This window comes from Diadema antillarum, unplaced genomic scaffold (assembly GCF_040938485.1).
Source record: "Diadema antillarum isolate AM-2024a unplaced genomic scaffold, OU_Dant_1.0 scf00000010, whole genome shotgun sequence".
In the NCBI taxonomy this organism is placed as follows: Eukaryota; Metazoa; Echinodermata; class Echinoidea; order Diadematoida; family Diadematidae; genus Diadema; species Diadema antillarum.
The window spans coordinates 2,707,110-2,734,956 of record NW_027270899.1 but is presented as its reverse complement, the minus strand read 5'-3'; the positions used below and the strand labels follow the sequence as shown (position 1 = coordinate 2,734,956).

Below are 27,847 nucleotides of genomic sequence, written 5' to 3'. Positions count from 1 at the left end.
ATATCCATGTCTATACTTTTTTTCACTCAAATTTTGACGTAAAGTTGTTGATTTGTGGTTGTAGAAGTGGGCAAATATACATACAAATGTAGCAGGCTGAAACTGAAATTGAAATACACTGTATACACTGTATGCATGCCGATTCAAATGTAAACGATACTTCTTTCATTGTAGTCTTGCGGATAATTATTCATCACAATTGGGGATTGATGACATCATAAACAGTCATTGGCGACATTGTATGGTATTATGCCCGCGCCCATCTGTCCTTTAACACTCAAGGTATCCCGTGGAATTCTTGCGCATTAGTTTCTCATTCAGAAACGTATGGAACCAAGCGAATAGTTAGACCTTTACCCGTCTAACTACCTTTTCTTCTTCTTCTTCTTCTTCTTCTTCTTCTTCTTCTTCTTCTTCTTCTTCTTCTTCTTCCTCCCCCCTTTTTTTTGGGAGGGGGGGGGGGGGTGCGATTTCGCAGTCCCTGATGACAGAATTACAATGTATTCAAAAATAAAGAAGATCTACAAGAGAGCATTCAAACATTGAATTAATTCTACGATTGCTATAAATAATGGGAAGGGGTTTATCAGCAATCGGTTCTAACTACAAACTTCTCAAACTTGTTCTAAATATTCACACGATTGCAATAATTTGCAATTATCACTTCCAAGATCTGACTGTCTAGGATGAAAAAGAAAAGAACTAAGATTACCTCTGACTTTATAAGTGCTGTCATAATTACGTTTTCAGAATTATGTTGAACCACTTTTCTGAAACCTTCGAGGCTACTCTCTAAAAAAAAAATCGAGTGAAAATATTCACTCCTAAAAGAGTGAATACAAAAAAGAGTGAATTTAGAGTGAAATTGGAGTGAATTTTGAGTGAAAATTTTCATTTTCACTCGTTTTAGAGTGACCTCAGGGATCACTCCAAAATCTTCGAGTGATCCCTGAGGTCACTACAAAATGAGTGAAAATGAACATTTTCACTCAAAATTCACCCCAATTTCACTCTAAATTCACTCTTTTTTGTATTCACTCTTTTGAGAGTGAGTATTTTCACTCTATTTTTTTTTCAGAGAGTACTTTTATTCTAATCTAATGCATAGAAAGTGGCAGAAAAAAAAAAACCGTACACATCATAAAATGATATATGTCATGTAACTTCACAATGAACCATTTTCAGTTCGATTCACGTGTACCTTTAATTATTCACACCTATGACACTTTTCGAAATCGTTTTCTCTCCAATGACAGTAGACTGCTACGTGTTCTGTGTGGTCATATTGCTGACAAAGCGACGAAATCTCTCCACTAATGACCTCCCCCTCTCTCTCTTCATAGGTCCCCCGTGGTACCGGCGTCCATCTCAGCTCCTACTCCTCCCTAATTGATACCAGCGATACGCCACAACCTCCTCCGCTCATTCAGCATGTGTTGCCGCTGCTGTAGCTTCGAGTCGGTCGACTGCCGACTCCGCACTCTGAAAGCGTCGGGCGCGTTCCTTATCATCTTAGGTATCATCTTCGCCCTGGCCGGCATCGCCATCGCTTTCTTCATCGACAGCTACGTGACTCTCCCCGATGTCATGGCGGAGTACTATCTCTACTTCGTCCTCGTCACGACCACAGGGATAGCGGTAAGACATCTTACACTATTAGAAGTTTGACTGGAAACTTATGGTATTTTGATACACAAAATCACATCTACGCATCAAAACACATAATTTATGAATACGGACAAATATCCCAATACTGCAACTGAGCACACACATGCACCCTCCCCACAGACACTCACACAGTATCTTGATATACATGTATTTCTTAAACGAACGCCAATAACTTGGAAAGAGACGTATCTTTATTTGACCAGAGACAAATTCATATCTCTCTTTTTTTTGTAATTTCTTTTTTTCCCCGAATCCATTAATGCATCATAAAAGGTAACATACTGCAACGTGTGATCGTCCGTGTAGTCATAATGGTTTCGAGCTGGACGTCCTTACAATGAGCAATGCTTAGGGGTTTAAACAGACCCCTTACTCGTCAATAAACCCTCTTTGATTCTGATTTTCCTGAGAGGAGGCACAAAATGAAGTACTTATTCAATAATAATTTATCACATTTTCATTGAGCTGGTCAGTATTCTCTTTTCGTCATATCTGTCTACACATTTTGTTTTGTCAATTTTCCTGTTCCTCAATCGATATCTATCCATCAATTTATCTATTACTCTATTGATACATATTATGTATCTCCTATCTCTTCATGTCTGTCGTCCATCTATTCATCTGTGTATCTATCTATCTCTGTGTATCTCTCTTTCTTTTTCTTTGTCCATTTATAGATAAAATTTATTTTTCTCTTTGTTTATCTACCGCTCCATTATAATCTACTCAGTTGTCTGTATATCTATTTAAATATATCTATCTATCACCTATCATCTATCTATCAATCTATCTATCTATCTATCTATCATCTATCATCTATCTATCTATCTATCTATCTATCTATCTATCTATCTATCATCTCTCCATATCTATTTATCTATATATCTATCCGTCTATCCCTAGATATAATATCTAGCTATCTACCCTACATGTATTTATCCATCTATATATCTATATCCGTATATCAATCTATCTATTCATCTATCTATCTGTCTATCTATCTATTTATCTATCCATATATATATATATATATATATATATAAATTATATATATATATATATATATATTTACCCATCTATCTATCTTTCCGTATATCAATCTATCAATCTATCTATCTATCTATCTGTCTATCCATATATCTATCTATCTATCTATCTATCTATCTATTTATCTATCTATCTATCTATCTGCAGACATCTTTCTATCTATATACCTATCTCAAAATATATACTATACTATTTCATATTTCTCAATCCTCCTCCAGGCGGTGGTTACTGGACTGGGGGCGATACACATGGCCAAGACGTGGAGTGACGACGGCTGCGTGAGTTTGTTACATTCTGTGTTTGAGAACGATTCATCAATGTCGTGGTACAACTTTAAATTTTCAAATTTCTTAAGTCAATGTTCATGCCAAAGTGAAAGAAAACGCTTTGTATACTCATGATAATGATAATGATAATACGGGGTCATTTATAATGTCCTTTACTAATGTTATTTTATCAATGTTTCTATTCATTCAGATCACTTTCAGGTTACAAAATACTGGAATTTTTTCTCTTTTCCTAAGTGTCTTCTTTCAATTTTCCTGACACGTTAACTTCCTTTGTTTACAAATGCTCCTCGCCCACCTCGCCCATACGATCCCTCACTGTTGAGTCATCACTTTTTAATCTTTAAACATAAGTTTATACTAGACTTGTTCTGTCAATATCATCTGCAAATTATGACAACAAAGTAGGCCAAATTGCGCAAGTTTACGGTAGTTAAAGTTTATTGTACGTAGCTTTTGTGTGTGGTTGTATGTTCGTGTGTCTGCATGTCTATCTGTCTGTCTGTCTGTGTCTCATAGGGGCTGTTTAATAATCTGAATACTCCGGGAGTAATATAATTATGATCTAGACTGCAAGCAGAAAGAGAGAGATAAAGAGAGAGAGGGAAAGAGGGAGAGAGAGGGAACGGAGGGATGAAGATTAATTTATCACTGAAGTGTGATAGATATATATCATACGACAATACCATATGTTCGCGGACATATCCTGCTATTGTTTTACATATTGATCTCCGCCTGGTGTCTTCTACACGTCAATGCATTGACAAAGAGAGAGAGAGAGAGGGAGAGAGAGGGAGAGAGAGAGATGTAAGTACTCGCTACGTGAAGCTACAATGTAGAAGAGAGTTGAAATTGGACTTATAATGTTTGTTCACACATCCCACGCAAAATTTGTTCGCTCGAGGAATTATAGTAAAGTACCGAAACACATCATGAGGGCATATTGAAAATGGCAAATATGTATTTTTTTTTCTATTGATGTGTTGTTTAAAATTAAATCAAAATCACATAATTTTCACACAATTGGCAATGAATTCAAAAGTGACAAGAGAGAGAAACATTTTGGGGAAATCATACACATAAAAACTCTTAACATAATGGAGATACCAGTATACATGCAATGTTTACCTCAATTCATTGCCAAGTGCATATGAAATCAATTTTAAATGACCGATACAATTTAGATACAATACAGAACACGATGAAAACATGACTTTTCATACTTTATCCCCCTCCCTCTCCCTATCCCTTTGCTCATTACTATTAAAGAAAACGTCTGGTACCTGATGTCAATGATAGTTAGACAAATATGTTCCACCACGAGCGTCTTTCAAACAAGGTTGCCTTAGCATATCGACCTGCTTAACATTTACAAGTGACCTGATGGGAACACATTGAAAGTTCGAGAGAATTATTATGTTGTACAGTAGGAATAATATTCACATATTATGTGAATATATGATAGCTGTCGAAAGAGGGCGCATTCTCTTCAGTGAATAGTCACATGTTTATTACAGGGCTCACACGAGTAAATATTTCCCCATAGAGACGTGTGTTAAGATTCACATTTCAAACGATTCTGTAAAATAGCTGGGAGAAATGAGGTGTTTCATTTTCACTAACCTGAATTTTTCCAGGGATTCTCAAAGCCCTGGCAACTACGAGTTCTTTTCACCAAAAAAAAAACAAACAAAAAATCACGTATTTTCTGTACGTACACACAGTGAAATATATATAGTCCCTTCAAATTCCATGAGAAAAGCTGTCATCTTCCAACCAAAATGCAGTTTGTAGAGGAATTAATACTCAATATCTGCACCTAATAGGCCCTATTTTCAGGTTTTTTTTTTGCCAAACTGCATTTCTGATTTTTACTATGTTTTTTTTCTTCATTTATGTTAATATCTTTGGTACGAATTGGTGAGGCGGTCAGGGACATTCCATTTTATTTACAGGTGTGAGCCCTCCATGGATTGTATCAACTTCTGTTGCTTCATAATTTTTCTTGTGACATGCAGAGTACACGTGGTCTCTCGATCCTGGCTTTACTGACCATTGTCTGCTCCTTGGCTGCTGTGGGACTCCCAGCCTGGCAGCTATACGAGGGGGGCTACTTCGTCGAGATCCCTCCCAGATTTCAAAATTCCTCGACTACTACGACATCGGTAGCGACGACGGCGGCGACAACAGCTGCTATGACAGTGGGGATGACATCAGAAGGGTTTTTGAACAGCACGTCGAACGAAACGACCACAGGCGCGATAAACGGAACGAACTCGAATATGACGAGTATGATGAACGTCACAGCCATAGGAATGGACATGATGAACGATACGACGACCACCATGATGAACGATACGACCACCGCCATGATGAACGATACGACCACCGCCATGATGAATGACACCATGATGAACTCGAACGCGAGCTCAACCAATATGACGGAAGCCATGTCAACAGCCAATGCGATGACCACGCCCTTTTCGGTCACTGACATGCTAGTCTGTTGCATAAGTTGTTGTTGCCCCGGACGTTCGGAGGTGAGTCAATTAGAAACCCATATGGAAACCCGGATAAAAACCCGTTTATTTGCATCGATCTTTTTTTCTATTATCATCACGATTCTGCCCTTAAAGTCGAAGTTTTCTTGTTGTATCTATCACAAAAGTTTAGTTCTTGGATATGACAGAACAATTTTTTCTTTAACAATAACACCTTTAGGACTTCAGACATTAAATACCTAGTATGTGTGGGTGGGGGGGGGGGGGGGGGTGCCATGAATTGTCAAGGCTGGCCCGAGTCGGATATACAGTATGTCAAAAAAAAAAATACAATCAGATTTTCGCATTGATAACACCCAATATGATTAATTTGTCTAAATGCTCCCTCAGGGTCTTAAAATACAACATCTAAGCTCTATTTTGCGGAAAACCCCATTCAGTTTGGTTAAGCGGTCATAGAGAAATGTGGATTGTTGTAAAGGACGTCATGAGTCTGATTCTTCCAAGTTTAGCACTTGGATGCTCTTGTGTGTGAATACAATAGACAGAACTGGGAGGGAAGAGATTTCTGACATGCTATACAAAATTCCTCATTTCTCTTTGACCTCTGAATCAAATTGAATGGGGTTTTCTGTATGATGTGGGCAATGAGTTGTAGTTTGTATCAAGAAATTGTGTTTATTATCTTTAAAGTTATCATTGCGGAGGGTCCCGTTGTATTTTTTTGTTTTGAGGGGGGGGGGGGGGACATATGGTATTTTGGAATTCTCGTAAGGAATAATTGTACAGCTTTATCACTGATTTCTATACGAGTATACACAGGTAATCGAAGAAAACCGACAGGAGTCGAACGTTACCGAATAGTGTACAAACACCGTACGCTGCGATGCACAATATTGCTGACAGCAATTCTATTCTAACAGGCCGGCGCTATTAGTATTTTTTTTTAATCAACCCCCATTGGTCAGCGCACAAAGATCAATAGACCAGTTCGTAATCAACTCATGTACGCATTGGTGCAAATTACCTTTCTTCTTTTTTTTTTCTCAGTTGGTTATAGGCATTTCACTCGTTTTCAACGCAGCGGCATACGCTTGTCCAACGTAACAGTTTATGGAGTTCGTGTTTAAACAAAGAATGAACTTTCACGTAGACAAGTTCACCGGAATTGTCGGTCAGTTAACATAGCAGGCATCAATTTCATTATTTGGTATTGTCGCTTTGAAAATGACAATGAAGTGCCTGACCAAATGAGGAAAAAGAAAAGTCATTTATACCAACGTGCACATGACCTAACTACGAACTGGTTTATTCAATCGGGCCATCATTCTTTCGCCACTCTACCCGGTCTTTATTCTTGTAGACATGATTAAGATCATTGCAACAGTAATATGAGGCAAGAAAACCACACAGAAACAAGTTATGTGTTTTATACACATCCGAAGATACTTAGTAGGTTGATTTCCATTATAAGTACTTAATCTAGAACTGAATCATACTATACTTCAAACAGGATTCGCAAAATTCACTGAGGAGGAAATTCGGAATACGTCTTTTGCAGTGGTGGGGTATAATGTGTGCTTTCAAGGCAAGCAAATACAATTCATCTTGTTTCCTTGTTATTTTTCAATGACTTTCGAAAACAAAGACTAGCAAACAACCTCTGAGATTACAATCATAATCTTTAATTACGTCAAGATAGCAAAGCTAGAAGGTCAACATAATCAGGCAATATACAGCATGTAAGGGTCATGCACTGAATAACAGCACTTGACATAACATAAACGATTCATGTTTCCATATTTTTGTCTATATTTCTACTCATACTCATGCAATCGTATTAGATTCTCGATGAAAAGTCGGTAAGTAAAGGGCAGCACTGTTAAAGCTGACAGTTTATATGATTATTTACATTGTTTATTTCATTTTATGCATTATACGCTCTATTTATGCCTTGTTTGTATTTTGTTTGTTTGTTTCACCAGTATTTTTCTTGCACTGTCTTTTCTTTTATTATTTGGTGTATGACACCATTCGCATGGAATTTTGCTTCTTTGTTTTTGCTTTCATTTGGTAATTACCTTTATATCTTTCTTCTTTTTGAAGGGCACGTTCATTTTCCGATTTTATAATCATTCTTTTTGACAGTTCAGATATACCTGTGTCGTGTTTAACCACAGTCCAACAAAATTACATTTTTAAAGTCTTGTGTGTGGTGCGAGTCTCGGAGTCTGAAGATTGCCATCGCCTCAACCTTGGTCTCCGTTTCCTATAAACTCTTTTTTGAGAAGGCGTTTAATGTTGCTTTGCTCTGCATTTCGGATGTCGGGCACTGTGGGTAGTAGGACAAAGTGACCAATACTATGAATGCCGCCATCCCCCCCCCCCCCCCCAAAAAAAAGGCAGTCAAACGATAGAGCGCCATCTTTGGTTCAAAGGCATCATGTGTTCCGGCCAGAAACATCCCTCATCAATGACTCGACCCTTGACAAATGAACGCTTCTTGTGTCTTCGTGCCTCTATCGGAATTGTCTAATCACAATTCTTGATTTGACGACAACTTTCATGCATTCAATGAGATTCTTGTAAACATTTAAGTGTATTATCTGCTATAAGAAAAGTATCTGGAAACCTGGGTGTTTGAAGCTTACATGTATATGTCTAGACGAGTCTCTATCTATTTGGTGAATGCTGACTTTATTTCCATATATTACAAACTCGGGATTACTCTTCTTTGACACCATATTCCGCCGTAAAATGCTGCAAAGAAATTATTGAATCTTCTCAAGGGATATCAAGAGCTTTGGAAGCAATTAAATGAATGTAAGCAGTTTGCTGTTAATCATCAATGCAGAAAAACAGAAAATAAAACAATCAGAGTTTGATTATGCCACAGAAATGAGCTTCCAGGCGGGGAACAATAGGCATAAAAAGACGAGTAGAAATTCATCATAATCGTTTTCTATATTTTTCTTACAGATTGTAAAGGATAATGAAATATACAAGACATAACACGCCGACGGCAGGGACCATGGTATGTATTATATCTAACCAAGAGGGCATTCTGGCACATTCATCGTTTTAACGTCGGGAAAACTGCATCACCCTCTTGAGGGATGGCACCTATTATTCGCAAGGTATAAGAGACGCAATTCATTGAAGCCACGTGACTGACTCCATGCACCACCTGATCGAGCAGACGAGAAATCAAGTTCTTCAGCAGGTCCCACTGAGCATGCGCAGAACAAACTGTTTGAAAGCTGTGTACGTGATTATGAATTTATCTACGCATGCGTAATCTACACGGGAGGAATGTTTGGATGTTTGCCTGGCACATTTGTACGGAGCTGGTATTCGGCTGGTATTATCATTCAAGGACGATTATTCAATGATTAAATCTATTTTACCATTCCCGCAGATTCATCTCAACACCCTTTTGTATTCATTTTCCAGAAGTAAGAAGGTATATTCCACTTATAAAACAGCAGTTCGTCAACTTGGAAATAATTTTTGTTTTGTTTTTTATTTTGCAATTTGTCGGTAAGAGCATGTTACATCTTAACACCAACAGGCTTTCTTCCGATGAGGCATTTTATATAAATCAATGGAAATAAATTTAATGAACACACTAGGATTAAAACAACGAAGCGTCTATAATAATGACGCGCGTGGTGAATCGCTAATGTTAAAGTGGTCCTTACTTTCTCTCTTTTTTTAAAGATTGTTTTGATTTTAGTCTGTCAACGATTTTTTTAATGATTCTATACTTTTTTTCTTTAATCCATATTAAATGTAAATTATTTCATTTCTATTTCTCTTTGAAACTATTATTCTTCACTATGATTATTATCTGGTTATGGGGTTTCAAAAGCCTGTGCAAAGTTCGCTAGGAGATTAAAAAGAAAAGTCGTCCTCAAAAAACTAAATGCAAGAAATCAATCACGTTATTTTCAGTCTGGCAAAGAAATGGAGCCAGTTAGGAATACTGCCCTCATAGTCTGGTTTGTGGAATGCGTCTTGATTGCAGCTTACAAGCCTTGACTAGACTTTACCGGAAGACGCTTATTTACAATTCTACTAACTCTTTTAAAGACATCAAGAAAGATTCATGTTTCTTCGTTCTCATTTTGTTTAAAAAGGTAGAAATAATACAAAAGTAAAAATACAAATCGACATGCACTTTTACTTCATTCCTACATGCCGTATGTTTTGTTTTAATACATTACGCATTGTTGCTGTTGCTCTTGTTGTTATTATTTCTGGTGATCAATTGAGATTAACTAAGTCTTCCTCAAAAAAACATTGTGAGGAACGAAATGTATTGTGGGGTTCGCAGCACTTCATTCTATGACTGTAAACAATATTTCTTCGGTATTTTTGATACGGTGATATCAATGGATATCATCATAGTCTATCACTGCTTATGAAAACATAATCATTACTGAGGTGTCATCTGCAATACTGGGTGTAATATCGCTTTGTATTATTTTTCCGTATACATCATATTTGCTTCGCATTTTATCACGTGCATGGGAATTCTAATCTCGAAATACAAACTTTGTGTACGCTTCTTGATTGTAGCAATTTCCCTTGTAAATGTGTAAATGAATTCGTTGGCATTTACTGTCCGGTGACTTTAACTCGGGGTGTTTTCAGCGAATGACGATTAAACAGACTTGAGGGAAGACTACATCCTGACCGTAAACGATGAATTTAGTGAGTGTGATAACGGGCGAATGCAGTAGGCCTACCGTGAACATTGAACCCATATTTGAAGCAAAGAAAGGGGGTATAGATGCTGAAGATATCCGTTCTCCCCCCCTCATTCATTCTATCTATCTATCTATCTATCTATCTATCTATCTATCAGTCTATCTATCAATATATTGAAGACATCCTTTCTCCCTCCCCTTCTCTTTCTCTCTCTCTCTCTCTCTCTCTCTCTATATATATATATATATATATATATATATCAGTCCATCTCTGTCCATCTCTAAGTCTCTTATGTCAAATTATTCTTGGCTGCCAATATCAATAGAAGGCCTGCTATATTTGCCACCTTGCCAATTATGTTCAAAAGATCACCCTTCAATACATAAAATGGTATCGAAATGATAGGAATATAAATCCATGATGTGGTCATTATGGACTTATTTTAAGTCATTGTGCTTTTCTAAGCACAGTAATTGAGTAAAATGATGTTCTGTAAATGTATGTAATTGTCACCTAACGTCAAAATTAATTAAGATTGCAAAAGCATTTGCAATGAAGCAAGGAATGGCAGAAGAGAAAATGAAATTATGTCATATCTTGTCTACGTAGCTTTGCTGTTCTGCAGAAAAGAGAGAATATTGTGAGAATTTGTTGACGATTTTATTCTTGTGCTGATATTGATCAAATCATCACATAGACATTATTAACGTGTTCCTATGAGTTTTAGATTTCATAGCAGCAAGAATGATGCAATGCTGTTAAGAGTATAATGTATTATGGAATGATTCAAATGTGTCAATATCAATGGGATGCCTTGTTAAAGAGTGGTTGAATTTTTAATTTCTATGAAAACACTAATTTGAATTAACATCAATGTGAATGAAGGTGTAGTTTATAATGTTTTAGAATTTTAATATCGGCATTAAAGGATACAAATGACTTTTTAAAATTGCCTGATGCATTTTCCTTGACTCATTCAGCGTGTATAAAGAATAGAAAGAGAGAAAGAGAGAGAGCGAGAGAGAGAGAGAGAGAGAGAGATGTATAGGCAAGAGTGGTAATACGGAGGCTATTCGTCCGTGGGATATGATAAAAAAGTAATTTTCAATGTGGTTTAGAAGCATTTTCTTTCAGGTATTAAGTCTTAAATTTCACTTTATATGGTGTTATTATGGAGGGGACATACTTCGATACAATGCACTTCTAGATTAATATGCAATTTCAGAGACATCTGGTTTTACCCAATCCTCTTGGGGGTTTTTTCTGTACAATAATAATGGTAAGAACCCTATACTAAACCTAACCTACATTTTATAGAGGAACTAAGTGAGGTTTGTCTTATTCATATCATTCTTTATACATCCATGACAACAATGACAAGAAAAACTAAGAATCCATTTCAAATGTCCGCCTTTTATTTCATTACAAATCACATATTTTCAGAACTAATTCCCAGCGAAATAAAAGCTCAATGAAGAACCCTTTCCATTTTATTCACTACCAGTTTGATGTTCGGACATTGTAGATGCGTGCTGTCATCACAAAAACATTAAGAATCCGTGGATTATCAGGATAATTAATAAAGGATTGTCAAGAAAACTGCGATATCTTAATTTCCTTTAAGTACCACAGGAAAGAGATAAAATAGAAATGACAAAAATGACGTACAACTTAGCGTTAACGAGGAACCTGTATTTATGACTAATAATTTAAATTCCTTTTATAATTTCATGATCTTTCAAAGTCACTGAATAAACATGTACTTCTAAAAGTAATTTAAAGTTTACTTGATGGAAATCGGTTTTGAAATGGCTGCGATATCCCAAATGAAGTGATCCTAACAAAAAGATAGGACCATCCTTTCATTTTGATCGCTTTGTTTTATTTTGATTTTGGATATCTCAGCCATTTTGAAACTGATTTTCATCAAATATGAAAATTTGAATTCCTCTTAGAAATACATGCCCTTTAGGATTTCATGAAGTGCTTCCTTGGAAAAAAAAAAAAAAGGTTTAACTTAGAATCCTCACCTCAACCAATATAAAAATGATGCACTGCCAGGACAGAGTGGATCGGTGAGAATCGGATGCGCGAGTTTAATTTTGGAACTGTTCAAAGGCACGAGCGCAGCGAGTAGGTTTTAGACTGTTCCAAAGTTAAACGAGAGCATGAAATTCTCAGTGATCCACGAAAAAGGCGTGTTCATCATTTTGTGTATAAAATGGGTCCGTAAATTCATAGTATGCAACCGTTTTCCCTATTATGCGTCCGGTACACCTACTACACTAAACAAGACTTAAGTCATGCGTTCTGATTTTATCAGACGCACAACTCAGTGTGGATCAGTAACAATCAATGCAATCCCAATCGACCAATTAGATTACAGGTATTCTAAAGCCCATTTTATAATTTATACTATTCCATCCCTTTAAGATGCTTGAATATAATTCACTTTCTTTTCTCTATTTTTGACCAACGTTTCCTTCTGAAAAGAGCAAAGTGTCTCAGTGTGAAATACTATTTGAAACAAAGTGTGAACACATTCTGAATAGATTTCACATTGTGTTCAGAATGTGTTCAGAGTTTGTTTCAAATTGTATTTCACACTGTGAGACACCGTGCTCTTTCAAGCAGGAAACGTAGGTCAAAAACAGAGAAAAGAAAAGAAATACACAACATTACTCTGGGATTTGGATAAGTCTTCTCAAATACAGACTACGAGAATAGATAAGTCACACGGTCCTGACAAACTTAATGCAATTATAATTTACAGCAATATTCACAGTGCTTTCAATACGATTTACATAATTATAGAGCTACACATATGGGTCCTCAGGATATATGTCTGCAAATAAAACAATGATCTACCAACCGTCACGGATGCAGTAAGGTGAGCTCACCTGCAGCTTTAGCGGAAATGTAGACTCAGTCCATGCGATTGGAACTGATATAAAACGATAGTAAAACGACTTTGTATGGTATCGTTGCTATACTTTTTTTCCGTCCATGCACTTTAAATGGAAATGTAATGGGGCGGAATTTCGTTTTAAGGACTACAGGGTGCACTAGTATACATTGCAGTCTATCTTACGTGACTCGTGTAGAACAATAGTGTGAAGGATACATCGTAATTAAATTCACTTTTTCATAGCAATGTTAACATGATATGACTTGATCACTCTGCTTGGTACAGCTAATAGAAAATAATCAATACAACAATTTGAATTACTGCGTGTTAGTAAGACAAATACGCCAGACTCCACTGTTTTGTTTTGAAGTATACATAAGTGGAGATTATTTCGTTTGTATCATACACACTTGACATGAGAAACAATGATAGAAACGTGGATGAAATAGAAAATAAAGAATACAAGAAGACAGATAAGAAAAAAAAAAAAACCGGGGGAGGTGGTTGAAAAGAGGAGAATGACAGTTGGAAGACACAATATATATTTTCTTCGCATCTCAAATTGTTAAACATTAACGAAATTAAATTAGATTTTGACAAGACATTCTTTTCTACGCAGACAGTTGCTTCCGGTCCGCTATAGCAATACATTAAAGCTCTCCATAATGAACAAGAAGTAGAAAAAGAAGGCAAACAGAACGAGGAGGAGAAGATGAAAATCCGCCAACATCAACGCTGTTTAAGGATAAGAAATCATTATTAAAATCCTCGTGCTGTTAAACCGAACGTCCTCTCATCACACAATGGTCGACATAATTGGGATTGCATGCAATACTTTAAAATACAGCGGACTCCCGTTATAACAAAGTCCTGGGAACTGGCAGTTCCCTTTCGACACATCGAAATTTCGTTACATACGAAAAAAACACTGAAAGACAAAACGGATGATGTTGGGGCCTGATTTTTTGTTTCGTTGTGACCGGAATTTCGTTATAACTATGCACGTTATAAATTGAATGCACTCTACTGAATCAAACATACAAGAACGAAAAACAAATGTTGGCTATTTCACTGTCAGATGTAAATTCTTCATTTTTTTTTTGAAATAACATCGTAGCATCACTGCAAGTCATGCAAAACAATACCTCTAAAATCACACCTCATGTATTTTTACATAGACGAGACATACATGATCACGACTTACTCAAAATAGAATGCTTTGCCAATAGCACAGATAGTCAAGAATGTATCCCACTCAATCGAGCCATGAACTCGATGTCTCCTTGGCAGGAAAATTGTGACCAATGATGTTGAAAGCAGTAATTTCATTAAATAATTCTAGTAATAAAACACACGGCAACGGTTTTTGCTTCCGTTGACCACATTAGACATTTACTACAAACAATGTATTCTTTACCCAAACTCTTTATATATGAACCGTCAGGTTACCACTGTAATACATATCATAGTGACATTTTAAGGTAATATAGATTGTATCTACATTTAAACATTTCGAAGCATCGTCACATTTTTGGCGTGTAATTTGGAAAAGTTTGAAGAAGCTCTACTTTCATTCCACTTAGGTGACGTCATGAATAGGTGAAACCATACTACATGTACCTGACGTTGTGATCACGGAACTGCTCTGGACTGATTGTGACGACTCTATGGCGGTCTAGCTGTATATTCATGTATCCAAAGTAGAATGATAAGCAATGATATTTACAATATTGTTTGTTCAGAGTAACGGATTTTGAACTCATTTCTGCATTAATTATGTTAATGCCGGTCAAGTTATCATAAGTACATGCTAACATGCATGATATTGATGTAATGAACAGGTATATCGATGAAAACCTTCTAGATAAGTAGGAACCTAAATGATGTTTTGCAAAACACTCAATCATTGAATGTTAGCTGGATGTTTGATTTGAAATGGGTCCAGACAAACTAGAGGGCTAGAGATACAGAGAATTGGAAAGAAAATACGAATTACCACACAGACAAGCTTACAGTAGACATGGGTAGTACACAGTAAGAAATGTATGTATTCACCAATTTCACTAAAAAGATGTATGTTCCCCATAATAGAACATGCACAAAAAAAAAAAATGATGATGGCTATACAAACTGATTTCATCTAAAGAGCAAAATCTCGTCAACGTGATTTCTTGACGGTTTATTGTCCAAAATCAAGCAATTATAACAATAATAATAATAATAATAATAATTATAATAATAATAGTAACAATGATAATAATAATAATGATAATACATAGATTAGATGCTCAAGGCGCTTTACATCAAAGCAAAAAGACTGAAGATACAAGTACATCACCGTAATAGAAGAAGATGAAGAAGCGGAAGAAAAAACAAAACATGAAAGTCTGCCTTCAAAAGGCACTGGTCTTTAAAATGCAATCATAAAGATTCGTCGTTGCAGGCATTGTCATTCACATTACGAAGTACATTTCTAGGTAGTGACATTTTATGTAAATTGTCATAATATGCTTGCGTGGCATACGCGAAGGAAGAATTGATGTAAACTGGAGGTACATAAAAAATTTCCCCACCCCCTACAACAATAGGGGGAAAAGATGTCTTTCCTATACAACGACAGGACAAAACATCGTCGATTCTCATATTATGCAACGTGAAAAATATATAGTCTGTCAAAGCAGCAGAAGGCTATCTCACCACTCTCAAACTCTTCTAGCCAGCAGTTATAAAATTTGTGTAATTTGAAATCAGTTATGACATTGGAAACGTACACAAAATCTGCCGTGTACCGATTGATACTGAGGAGACACTCCTTGTCCTTCACCCAGGCTATAATAACTGAATCATCTCGACACACAGCTGGGTAGGCTGACATATCCTTCTCTACCTTCAGCTCATTTTTCTCCTTGCCATTACCATCAACACACACGACATGTGTCTCATCTTTCAGTACCAGGTCTCCCGTGGTTTTAAAGTAGCATATAATCCATAGTCGGTAGGTCGAAGAGTCATCAAACATAATCTCCCTGACTGCCTTACCACCCCGTGGGGTAAATACCTGGATACGTTTGGGATACTTACAGCCAATCACGTAGATATTATCATCTCTATCTACTCTGAGACCTCCAAGCTGTGTCTCATCGAAATTCCCCGTCCCGAACGTGACGTCAAGCATCTCCCACTGTGTATTGTACAATAGAATCGCATTGCTTCCACTATGACATGCAACACATCGGCCATCAGACAGAAATCGAGCTAGCCAAACAGAATAATTCATCCGCACCGTCTGCAGTAATTCGCCATTAGGAGAGTAGAAATCGATACCTTTTTTATCCCGTTCTACCAACGCAATCCTACAGTGTGGAGCACGTGTGATGAATCTAACAATTTTAGTGAGCTGTACTTGTGCATTAATTAACTCAATGTAACCTTCCAGCGCTCCAAGACAAAGTTCATTGACCTTCACGTGTTTACGAAATGAAATTTTCTGAGCTCGATCTGTCACATCTCTTGGTAATTGGTAGTCAGGATCATCTCGTCCCAGAATGGTCTCCAAGTTCTCGCACAGTGTGTCGTGTGCAAACAAGGCATCTTTCTCTATAGGTACCTTCATACTGTCAGTTACCAGCAGCTCTTCCATTGCGTTCATGTGACCGATTGTTTGCCGACTCCCTTTATTCATGTGATATAATTCCTTGTTGAATTTCTCGGACCAACCTTTGAGTTTACATTTCAGGGCGTCTCTTCTGTCTGACAATAGTTGAATGCATTCTTCGTATGTCTTGTCAATGTCATCATTGAGCCTTCTGAACATTTTCGTTATTTTATTGTGTTGGGTGGCTATGAACTCCGTATAGTTTTCAACGGTAGCTTTCTTTGATTTAATTCTTTCTCTCAACTCCTTTATATTTTTGAGAATTTTCTCCTCATGGATGGCTGCTCCTTCCAACTGATGGCCGTCTTCCAAATGTTCCAACACCCCGCATTTACAGCAAACGTACTCCCGACATCCAATGCAGAAACAGTCCTCATCATCAGTCGGATGTTTCTTACACTTTCGTCTCACCTTAGGAACTTTTCCCGAAAGCACCTCGCTCATGGGCACCACTTCGTGGTTGGAGAGCGCTTTCCAGGTGGAGTGGTTTTTCTCGCACGATATACACATATATTTCCCACAATCCAGACAGTAAGACTCTGCAGGTGGTTTTTCCTCCGTGTCACAAACTGTACATGTTGAACAGATATTCTTGGTTTTCACTTCTTCCACAAGAGAACTCAGCGGTATGTTTGTTTGTAACTTTCCCACACCTCCACTGGGTAAGCGCGTTTTTTTCCTGCATACAGGGCATGTAATAGTTTGTTGATCGGACTGGGTTTGAAAAATGCGTTCCAAGCAGTCTTTACAGATGGTGTGGGAACATACCAGTAACTTAGGTTCGTTGAAGTGCATTAGACAAACAGGACACTCCAGATTCTGGCTGATGACGTCATGAAACGTTGCCATGCTGTTTGCCTGTTGAACAGAGAAAAAGAGCAATAAGACATATTTGATGTCACTCAGTGCATATCTCACAAGAAACCAAAGAGTAATATATATTATTAAGTATCATATTCTGACAAAAAAGAAGGAACAGGGGAAGATCACATAAGGTTAAATAAAAGAATAATTCAATTCAATTTAATTTATTACATACATTTATTCAATGATAACAATCATTTGGATATACCGTATGTCCCAAAAAAAATTACAACGGGGCCCTACGCAATGATATCTTTAAAAATATTGCATCAATCTAAATACAAATTCAGGGTATGAAACTATAACTCATTGCCCACATCTTACAGAAAATCCCATTCGATTTGCTTCAGTGGTCAATTTAAAAGAGATATGAGGAATTTTGTAGAGGATGTCGGGAATCTCTTTTGTCCAAGTTCTGTCTATTGTTCACACACAAAATCATCGAAGTGCTAAACTTGGAAGAATCAGACTCATGACATGCTTTACTACAATCCCCATTTCTCTGTGACCGCTTCACCAAATCGAATGGGGATTTCTACAAAATAGAGCTAAGATATTATATTTTAAGACCCTGAAGTAGCATTGAAAAAAAAATAATTATATTGGATGTTATCAATGCGAAAATCTGATTGTAATTTTTGTCGGACATACTGCAGTATGTCCCTCAAAAATTACAATCAAATTTTCGAATTGATAACATCCAAAATGATCGACCTGTCTAAGTGCTACTTCGGGGCCTTAAAACATAACATCTTAGCTCTATTTTGCAGAAAACCTCATTCAATTTGGTTAAGCGGTCACAGAGAAATATAGATTGTTGTAAAGCATGTCATTTTAGCAATTCAATGCTCTAGCGCGTGAATAATAGACAGAACTTGGACAAAAGAGATTCCCGACATTTTCTACAAAATTCCTCATTTCTCTTTGACCACTGAAGCAAATCGAATGGGGTTTTCTGTAAGATGTGGGCAATGAGTTATAGTTTCATACCCTGAATTTGTATTTAGACTGATTCACTATTTTTAAAGATATCATTGCGGGGGGTCCCGTTGTAATTTTTTGGGACATACTGTACAGTATAAAACGTTTACAAAATGTTTTAGGTATAAGTGAGTAGTGAAAGCAAGAGGTTTGTTGATACATAATTTGTCTTACAAGAAATCAAATCGTACATTAACAATCAGTCGTCTGTGAATATCGCGTGCATTGCTGGTATTCTTTATGTGAGAGAGATTAGGCCTACCACATATTGTCCGTTGAGTCTGTTCGTGGATGAACAAAAGAGCTTGAATATCACGTGAGTTAGACCTTGTATAAAAAGTTATTTACAGAATGAAAGAACATTAAAAAAGGTTGTGTGGTTAAAGAATGTCTGGGCCTATTCTTTCATATTGACCTTGTCCTTGTGTGTTTAAGAAATGGTTTTCCCCACATTCTGGCAAGAACACATGCTTTAATAGGGAAACCAATACTTGTGACATTGATCTTAATACAATGATATCGACGCGAACCTGAGGAAAATAAGACAAGGATCCCTGGGTTTATGTGTGTGTGTGTGTGTGTGTGTGTGTGAGTGTGGTGGGGGGAGCGGGTCTGGCATACTTCATGAACCAAACGGAGATGTATCAAGAGAGAAGATCACTCAGAAAAAAAAGAGATTTTCTACGAAGAAAACTAAAATGTATACCTTATAAATATCAATACAAGGAATGTACGACAAAGCGAATCCCAAAAAATAGTAAATATAAATGGCGCTTAAACACTTAATTGTGGTCAGCAAGCCTGTTGAACAGCTGTTGGATATTAAAACTTCTCCACTGACCGTAAGGTGTAATAACTATAGGATTATAATTTTGTCCTCTACAAGGCACTTTCGTCAAATTACACATCTTTTGAACATTAATTCCCATCGTGTGTGTACTCTTCTTTGGTTGCTGGTTTTGAATAACCAAGAATTTCATTTCATTTACTGTTTCTGCTTGGTGTCAATCAACACATTATACAGATTTTACAAAGTAGTTTAAAAATGTATTTAAAAAAATCATAGTGACAGAATACAGTTATACAAAACAATCAAGACAATCACGTTACCATACAAAAGGGTCCCCAGTAAACAAAGCGTAATGGTTGGGGCCTCAATAGATACACAGAAAGAGAAATAGTTTTGATAAACTTTCGATGTGATTAGTTACAACAAAACAATAACTATTTCACAAATCAAAGCAATAACAGAATGTACACATATGACGCTAAGAAGAAAAAAGGGATTGCGAAAGTTGAAGATAAAGAGAAAGAGTAAGAGAGAAAAAATATGGTCGATCTTTATTCGCAGCCTAAAGAGGTACATTGGAAAACTATTTCTATAACTTGTGGTCACGTTTCTCCTGCATAACTTTCTCATTCTCTTGGCTAATTATCATAACACTTTTATTTTATGACACCTTCGAGCGTTACGGAATTGGCGAGACTATACTATCTATTTGTGATTCATTCCTTATTTACATACTACGGTTATCTCCGCTGAACGCCTTGTTCGATGTTTTGAAGACCCTGGTCATGCTGGTATTTCAGCTTATTATATTGGATCTCCATTGTCTTTACCTTGTAATGTGCGTCACAAAATATCCGTTTTTGATCATGCTAATGCACGTTCATGTCTTTAAAATTCCACTACTTGTATACCATTAAAACAACTTCAAGTTCTTATAATAACAACGATCAAATGATACTGATATTAACGTGATGAATTTGATATCTATTTGTATTTACTTTATTGTACTAACCCCATGTACCATGTTTATCTGCTTTTCCAATAAAAAAAAAAATGATCATTGTTACTTTCCAATAATCTTTCGTTATTTGGATATGGAAAATGAAATTCTCAGAACTGATTCTACTCAATTTCTGGGGTTATCAGTTTCCTTGTATAGCATTTAAATCCAAGCACATATTTACCGGCGACAACTAAATTCACCAAGTTTGTCTCCTACTCTGATAGTACGGGAAATAGTTTTATTAGATTTATCTGCCAACGTTCCAAGAAAATGTGTTGTCAAGAGAGACATTGACGAATTTAGTCAGTAACTGCAAAATAGCTTCAGTTGTAGGGCTCTCATCTGCTTATATTGGATTGGGAAGATCATTTAAGATTTTTCAAACTAATACATAACTTGTTGTCTTTCACCAAATCAATAACATGAATGAATTAATCGCTTGATTTGGCAACAAGTTCAGGAGCTGGAGAAACGCTGGAATGGCAGTAAAATAATTTATAAAATGGGTTCAAGAATGTAGCCAATAGGAAGCGCTGAAATGAGACACACATCCTTCCTTTACTTCAGTACAACTGCACTGCCTGTAATCCTATGGTAGATTGCCGATCGTCTGTGCGCGCGGCGGCTCCAATGATGAATTGCATGCATACGCGTACGCGCTGTCAATCCTGTAAACAACTTCTAGTTCGGGCTGCCGGCCGGCCGGCCTGTCTTCCCTTGTGCATAACATATGTGGCGTACGTACGTATACTGTACTATACGTACACTTTGTACAGTACAGTAGACCAAGCGTTATGGGACCGGACGCGCGTACATGGAGTCACTTTGAAGAGCAAATCCAACGATTTAGTAGGTTAATTCTCACGCCGTTTTCAGAGTATGTTGTCTAGTAGGCCTATATGAGGAGTCTATATCAAGTCTTTAAGGTAAAGGGTGCATATTCCATGTAAAATAAGTAAGTTTTCATGCGGGTGTCCGGAAACCCAACCCCCCATTATACTTATACTGTATGTGCGGGACTTCCGCGAGTGCGACGTGCGTAAAAGTTTGGGACGAACATCTTCGGACGTCTTGACCCACAAAGGTACGTGAAAAACGCTGAAAAATGATGTTAGTTTTCGAATTTTCGACCCATTTTATAAAACAAATGATGCACAGGATTATTTCGTGGCGTTAGTGTTCGCCTCGTGCATGTTTCACAATTGTAAATACCCTCGAGTGCACTACGCCTACACTAACGCACTCTATCCTGTGCATCATTTGTATAATATTGGAATTAACAACGAATAGTATACGTGGTATAAACTGCTATATGATTGCGATTTTAATAACGTTGATGAAATGAGGAATATTAGTGGCCCCATAAATTTGTATGGCGATCCATTGTGCACTTACACAGGCATGAATAACTTGCGTGATCGAGTAATGTTTCATGTGCTTACCAAGTATGCTGCGCTTCCGGGTTGAATTTTGTTGATTTTCTGTCGGGCTCCGAAGTGTAGTGATGCATAAAATCACAACATACTTTATGTTAGGCCTGTAGGAACGTGAGATCAGAAATTAGAATGAGTGCGGTCTTACTCTAAAGACTCAAACAGAGCACTGAGAGTTAGTTATTAGAAAGAGAGATGCATTGCGAGGCTCTCACAAAATGGCGGGACGATTCAAAGGAAGTCAGTACTTACCGTATGACCTTTTCACTGGGACCCTATTATTAATAGTTGCGGGTTTTCCCAAACATCTCATATACACACTGTGTATGTGAAAATCACAGCGCACGATTTATTCATTTTTTTCTTTACAATGTAAAATGATAACTTCAATTACTAATCTGAGTAAAATGAGATGGAGAATCTTCAGCAGATTATTTTCGTTTGACTGTCAGCATATCGTGTAACATGGCATCCTATTTAACGTCAGTTTCGATGTAATTTCGTCATTGTCTTTCTTTTCAGCAATTCTTCCAAGGTGACTTTAATACAAAATAAGCACGGGCAAATATTATCATTTCAGATTTCTTAACAAACGATGATTTACTTCTCTTGGAAGCCCTTTGCAAATGTTTTTTTTTTTTCCTAATACGTCTTGGACATATAGGTCAGAGAGAAATGTTTCTAATGGGGAAGAAAAAAAGAAGTGTTTTGTGACATATAGGCCTATAGATGATCGCTAACAACACTTCCAGGAAGGCACGGGACTTCTGTAACATGTCAGTGAAGCTGAATCCAAATGTAAAAACACAAAACTCTCCAAGTCATACCTTTCCTTGCGCCTACATCCCTACAGGTGGTCAAGCGTGCCGGAACACTTCTGTTTTTTTTCTGTTTTTTGTTTTGTTTTGTGTGTGTGTATGTGTGTGTGTGTTTGTGTGTGTGTGTGTGTGTGTTTTTTTTTTTTTTTTTGGGGGGGGGGGGGGGCAAAATCTCGACGGGGGCATATAATGTGACGGTGTGAGATCCTCGCCGAAGGAGCGAAGCGATCGAGCGGTTGTAGGGTAGGGACTTTCTGTAAAAACAGAGTAAAAAAGTCCCGTTTATCGAGTATTTGCCTAAAAGCAAATTTCAAGGAAATTAAACATAGTGGAAAAGAATTAAAAAGGAAAGAACTATCATTATACGGGGGTACATTTATGTGGCGGTGTGAGATTCTCGGCGAGGGAGCGAAGCGACCGAGCAGGGGGACGTGGAAGGACCTGCCTGGGGAGGGCGCTAATTAAAACTGTTCATTTTACTATAAGTACGGGCAGAGCGAGCGAGACACTTTCACTTTGCCATTCGTCTGAAATATGTTCATTAAAAGCTTAAAGGTATCGTACAGTCCTGGTTGAGACCTAATTTCACATTTCTAACTTTTTTGTGTTAGATAATGAGAAAAGTCTCATGAAATATGAAAGAGCATGTATCATTGTATGAGGAATTCAACGTTTTAATTATCTGATGTAAATTAGTTTTGAAATGGCTGAGATATCCAAAAAAGAGCGATTCTACCAAAGAAGTGTGGGACCCGCATTTTATTACGATAGCTTTGTTTTATTTTGTGATTTTTTGGATGTTTTAGTCATTCCAAACCCGATTTTCATCAAATAAACTTTGAATTCCTCTTAAAACGGTATGTTCTGTACTATATCATAAGTGTTTTCTTGGTATGTCGCAATAAGTTAAAAGATTAATTCTCATCTCCACCAAAACTGTACCATCCCTTTAAAAGTGGTCGCATTGAGCAATAATTTTTCTTTCTTATATTGCCAAAAAGTATAGAAGAAAGGGAAAATGTAAGGTTTACTAAAGGTATGTCTCAGGAAGCACACTCGAGGACGCGAGGCCACCATGTATGCACTAAATCTACTCATAAGTAAATATTAGTGTATATATATTATAATGTATATAATAGTGTATTATGGTTTGCGAATTTTCAGTTATGAAATTGACAATTGAGTATATGAATATAAGAACGACCCAAGTCCAATTTTTGGCCAAATTCAGTTTGACATGGGAAATTGTAGCTTATGCATGGACTCATCTTGTGTATAAATGATAAATCCTAATTAACCCCGGAAGTGCCTGAAATAAATGAGTTAAATCTTATATGAATGTAAGAATGAAGGACTTGGGTCATTCTTACATTCATATCATAGCGCCCTCTCTCGTCCTCTCATCTCTATAGCAGAATATCATGTATATGAATCAAAGAACGACCCAAGTCCATCACACAAAATGGCCTCTCCACAATTAATGTTAATGTTAATTGTCATACTAATATATGTTCTAATTTGTATATACAATGTTGCCATCCCATCACAGTTAAATAGATCATTGGACAAACAAAAAAGATATGAAGGTTTTTTTAGTTTACTCGAAATGGTCTTCCATGGACTTGGGTCGTTCTTATATTCATATACTCAATTGACAACTTTTAGAAAGAAAAGCGCCTTTTTTTATTTGGTAGATTATTTGTTACATGGGACACGCGGGGAGGGGCAAAAACCCGTTTTGCCCCCCCCCCCATATATATATATATATATATATATATATAGCTCTTTTTTTTTGGGGGGGGGGGGAGGAGTTTTTTATCCCTCCCACGGTAGGGAGCTTTTTCAATTTTTAGCTCTTATGGTGCGATCAGGTGCATACATAAGTGACTATTCTTACCTATTTTGAAAGAGAAAAGGGAAATAAACCTTCAATTCCAACTATCACTTTAATCCTTTGGGCTATGCTCATTATTAATATTATAGTGTAGGCCCAAGTTAGCAGACTTTTCCCGATGCGTGAGAAAAATGGATGCCATGCGTAAAATCGTGAGATGGCCCCTAAATGCTTGAGTCTCACTCAGAATGCGTGAGACTTGGTAGCTCTGTTCATTTGAACGTCGTTTACGCCAGATAGGACGACGATGATGATATACTATTATTATTCATTCATTCGACATATCAGACGGGTGCTACACAGTACATAGACACAATGAAAAATAATAGTGACCTTATATTTAATGTTTATACAGTGTTAGGCCTAAGTGTTGCATTTGGGAAACAAATTAATTATGCTAGGCATAAACAAAGTGTGTGTGTGTGTGTGTGTGTGTGTGTGTGTGAACAATGTCCCATATGCTTACCAAGTATACAGTATGATGTAGGCCGTTTCCCACACAGAATATTGTTGATTTACATGTAGGGCCTATGTCCGCCACCGACGTATGCATGCGATCGCCACCGACTCTGTGACAGGGATGTGTTGTTCAGCCTGTAGAAAGGTGAAGTCACAAGTCAGACGGAATGTTGTCTTGCTTGTAAGGCCCAAATAGAAAACGGACGATTAGTAAAACACGTCAAACAAAAGAGAGATGTATTACAGAGTACTCACGAAATGGTCGGTGGTACAAGCAGCTATTACACAGACCATGATCAAAGAGCATAGAAATGAATGTGCTCTGTACGTGCGTGCATCATGCCCTTCTCTGCCGTTTGATCGGTGACCTTTTCATTACGACCCTTTCACTTAGTGCTGGGTTTTCCCCACATCCCATTCACCGTGTGTCTTTCTGAAAAGCACAGCGCGTAACCGCATTCTGCCTCATGGTATGAAAGATGTTCGTCCGTCATTGAAATGTAAGATGGAGAAATTGGGACTTCATACTTTAGTGAATCATTTATTCAAAATCATAAACAGAACAAACCTTATGTAGAATACAAGTGTTTCTTGATTATTATGCTACCAAAGAGGAGAATTTATATACTCAAAAGACAAAGATGTAAACAAATGTCCTGAAGTTGTTTGTTTGATAGATACTTTATTTTCTGCAAATCAACTATAAGTTACATAATCATGAAAATGCAGGAAATATACAAAGTAAATTCAACGCAGAGTCGTTTGACTTGCACAAACCACGATACATATAAGTACATAATCATGAACATGTAGGAAATATATAGAATAAATTTAACACTTTATTTTCTGCAAATCAATATACATAAGTTACATAATCATGAAGATGCAGGAAATATACAAAGTAAATTCAACGCAGAGTCGTTTGACTTGCATAAACCACGATACATATAAGTACATAATCATGAACATGTAGGAAATATATAAAATAAATTTAACACAGTCTTTTGACTTGCATAAACAACGATATGAAAGAGATTTAATATACAGTATGCATGTCTATGCAGCAGTGATATGAATAACATTTGTAGTTAAGAAACGATTATGCAGAGGGCCGCCATTATAAGCATTGCTTGAAAATATGGCCGGCCCGAGGAAAAGATAAGGACGTGCTAGATTCGTAACAATATAAATTCTGCTGCGAAGGTAGCAGGGAAAATAAACTCTGGTGTGTGATGGTGGTGGTGGTGAATGTGTGTTCAGGTGCTTGAGGGTGCACAATGACAGATAGGCTGGAATTTAGAATAATGAAATTGGTTTACTGAAAGAGGGGACGATATGCGCTGTTGCTATCGGGAGACCAACATTAGTTGTATAATTTATTTGTTTTTAGTTCGTATTTGAAGTATACTGTAATAAAATGTACTTCTTTAACTTTGCTTTAAATGAAAACAAGGAGGCACACTGTTTCAACTTCTCAGGAAGAGTGTTCCATGTATCCGGACCTTGATGTCTAATCGAATTTTGAGCAAGTAAAAGCTTCGGATTACTTAAATGAAAATCATGGAAACGACGGGTAGGGTATGAGTGAATATGGTCATTGGTTACTATAGGGTATTATGAAAAAATGGTAATAAATTTCGAGTGTGTTTATACATAAATATGGAAGTTAGGTATAGATGTATATCATGGGCCTTCAAAGTTTTTAGGCGATAAAATATGGGATCAGTGTGAGCCAAAAAATTTGAATGTGTGCATATACGAAGTTGAATAAGAACTTCAATGATAATCTTAAGGAAAATGAGATGGAGAATAAGTTCCAGCAATAACGTCTGTTTGTCTGCCAGCATAATTATGCAACAATGCCTTGCTATATTGTACGCCAATTCAAAATGTCAATCGAGACATTGTTTTCATTTGAGTAATAAAGAATTTTTGTAAACTATCAAGTTTATAGACTTTGAGTTTTCGATGATCAAAGTGACTATCTAACATTAAGAAGGGTAAAAGAAATATGCATGAATTCGAACTATTTTTCTTTTGATAAACATACACAGTTATTTCTTTTTTTAACTCCCTCTTTTTTTACTACTGCCAAGAAATGTTACCCTGTAACAATATTGTACTTTCCGCCCCTTCATGAGGCAATAGGTCAATGTAAATTTAATTGGTAATGAGGACTTGAAGGGATGATACTAGGCCTGTTGGTGAAGATGAAGATGAAGATTGGGCTTATAGCTTTTGGTGAAACACCAAGAGATCATTTTTTTAATAATACAAAGCATACCATTCTGTATGACAGGAATTCATTTTTTTTTTTAATGGATGAAAATAAGTTTTGGAATGGCTGAGACATCCAAAAACAAAGCAAAACAAAGGGATCGTAATGGAAGGTGTGTCCCAACTTTTATAAGGATAATTTTCATTAATTAAGCGTTGACTCCCTCTTGGAATTACAGGCTCTTTCATATGAGCAACTCTTGGTATGAAAGTTGGGATACCCTTCGGGAAAAGAAAGTATCCATAAAATGAACAGAAATACTGAAAATGAACGAAGTCAATGAAGTACAATATTTTTTCCCTTTCATGTGTATCAATGAGCTCCACAATTCTACATACACTAAATTCAAATTGTATTTTTGTTTGAGATTACTACACTTTTCGGTAATAAGATATTTCATGAAAATTTGATAAATGATTAAAATGTATAGAATGCCATGTATTGTACCGATAGGTGAAAATATTTCTTACAAGAATATCGGATAATGTTACATGGACATTAGATTCTTGTGTATTGTTTAGTTGTACCATATATGGGTTTCAAGGTGA

At 36.8% G+C, this 27,847-nt stretch overlaps 2 protein-coding genes across 2 annotated transcripts; one reads left to right on the top strand and one right to left on the bottom strand.

Annotated features, from left to right (window-relative positions):
- Positions 1–1,349: 1,349 nt before the first annotated feature.
- LOC139720078 (uncharacterized) lies at positions 1,350–8,731 on the top strand. The gene is made up of 4 exons (XM_071631451.1): positions 1,350–1,638; positions 2,934–2,993; positions 5,021–5,542; positions 8,483–8,731. The coding sequence occupies exons 1-4, from the start codon at positions 1,432–1,434 to the stop codon at positions 8,513–8,515; spliced, it is 822 nt and encodes a 273-aa protein (XP_071487552.1). The 5' UTR covers positions 1,350–1,431; the 3' UTR covers positions 8,516–8,731.
- A 6,343-nt stretch (positions 8,732–15,074) lies between these two features.
- LOC139720234 (uncharacterized) lies at positions 15,075–22,393 on the bottom strand. The gene is made up of 3 exons (XM_071631600.1): positions 21,860–22,393; positions 15,822–17,637; positions 15,075–15,082 (listed from the first exon to the last, which is right to left on the bottom strand). Exons 2-3 carry the CDS (start codon positions 17,626–17,628, stop codon positions 15,075–15,077), a joined length of 1,815 nt encoding a protein of 604 aa, XP_071487701.1. The 5' UTR covers positions 17,629–17,637; positions 21,860–22,393.
- Between the last annotated feature and the right edge of the window lie 5,454 nt (positions 22,394–27,847).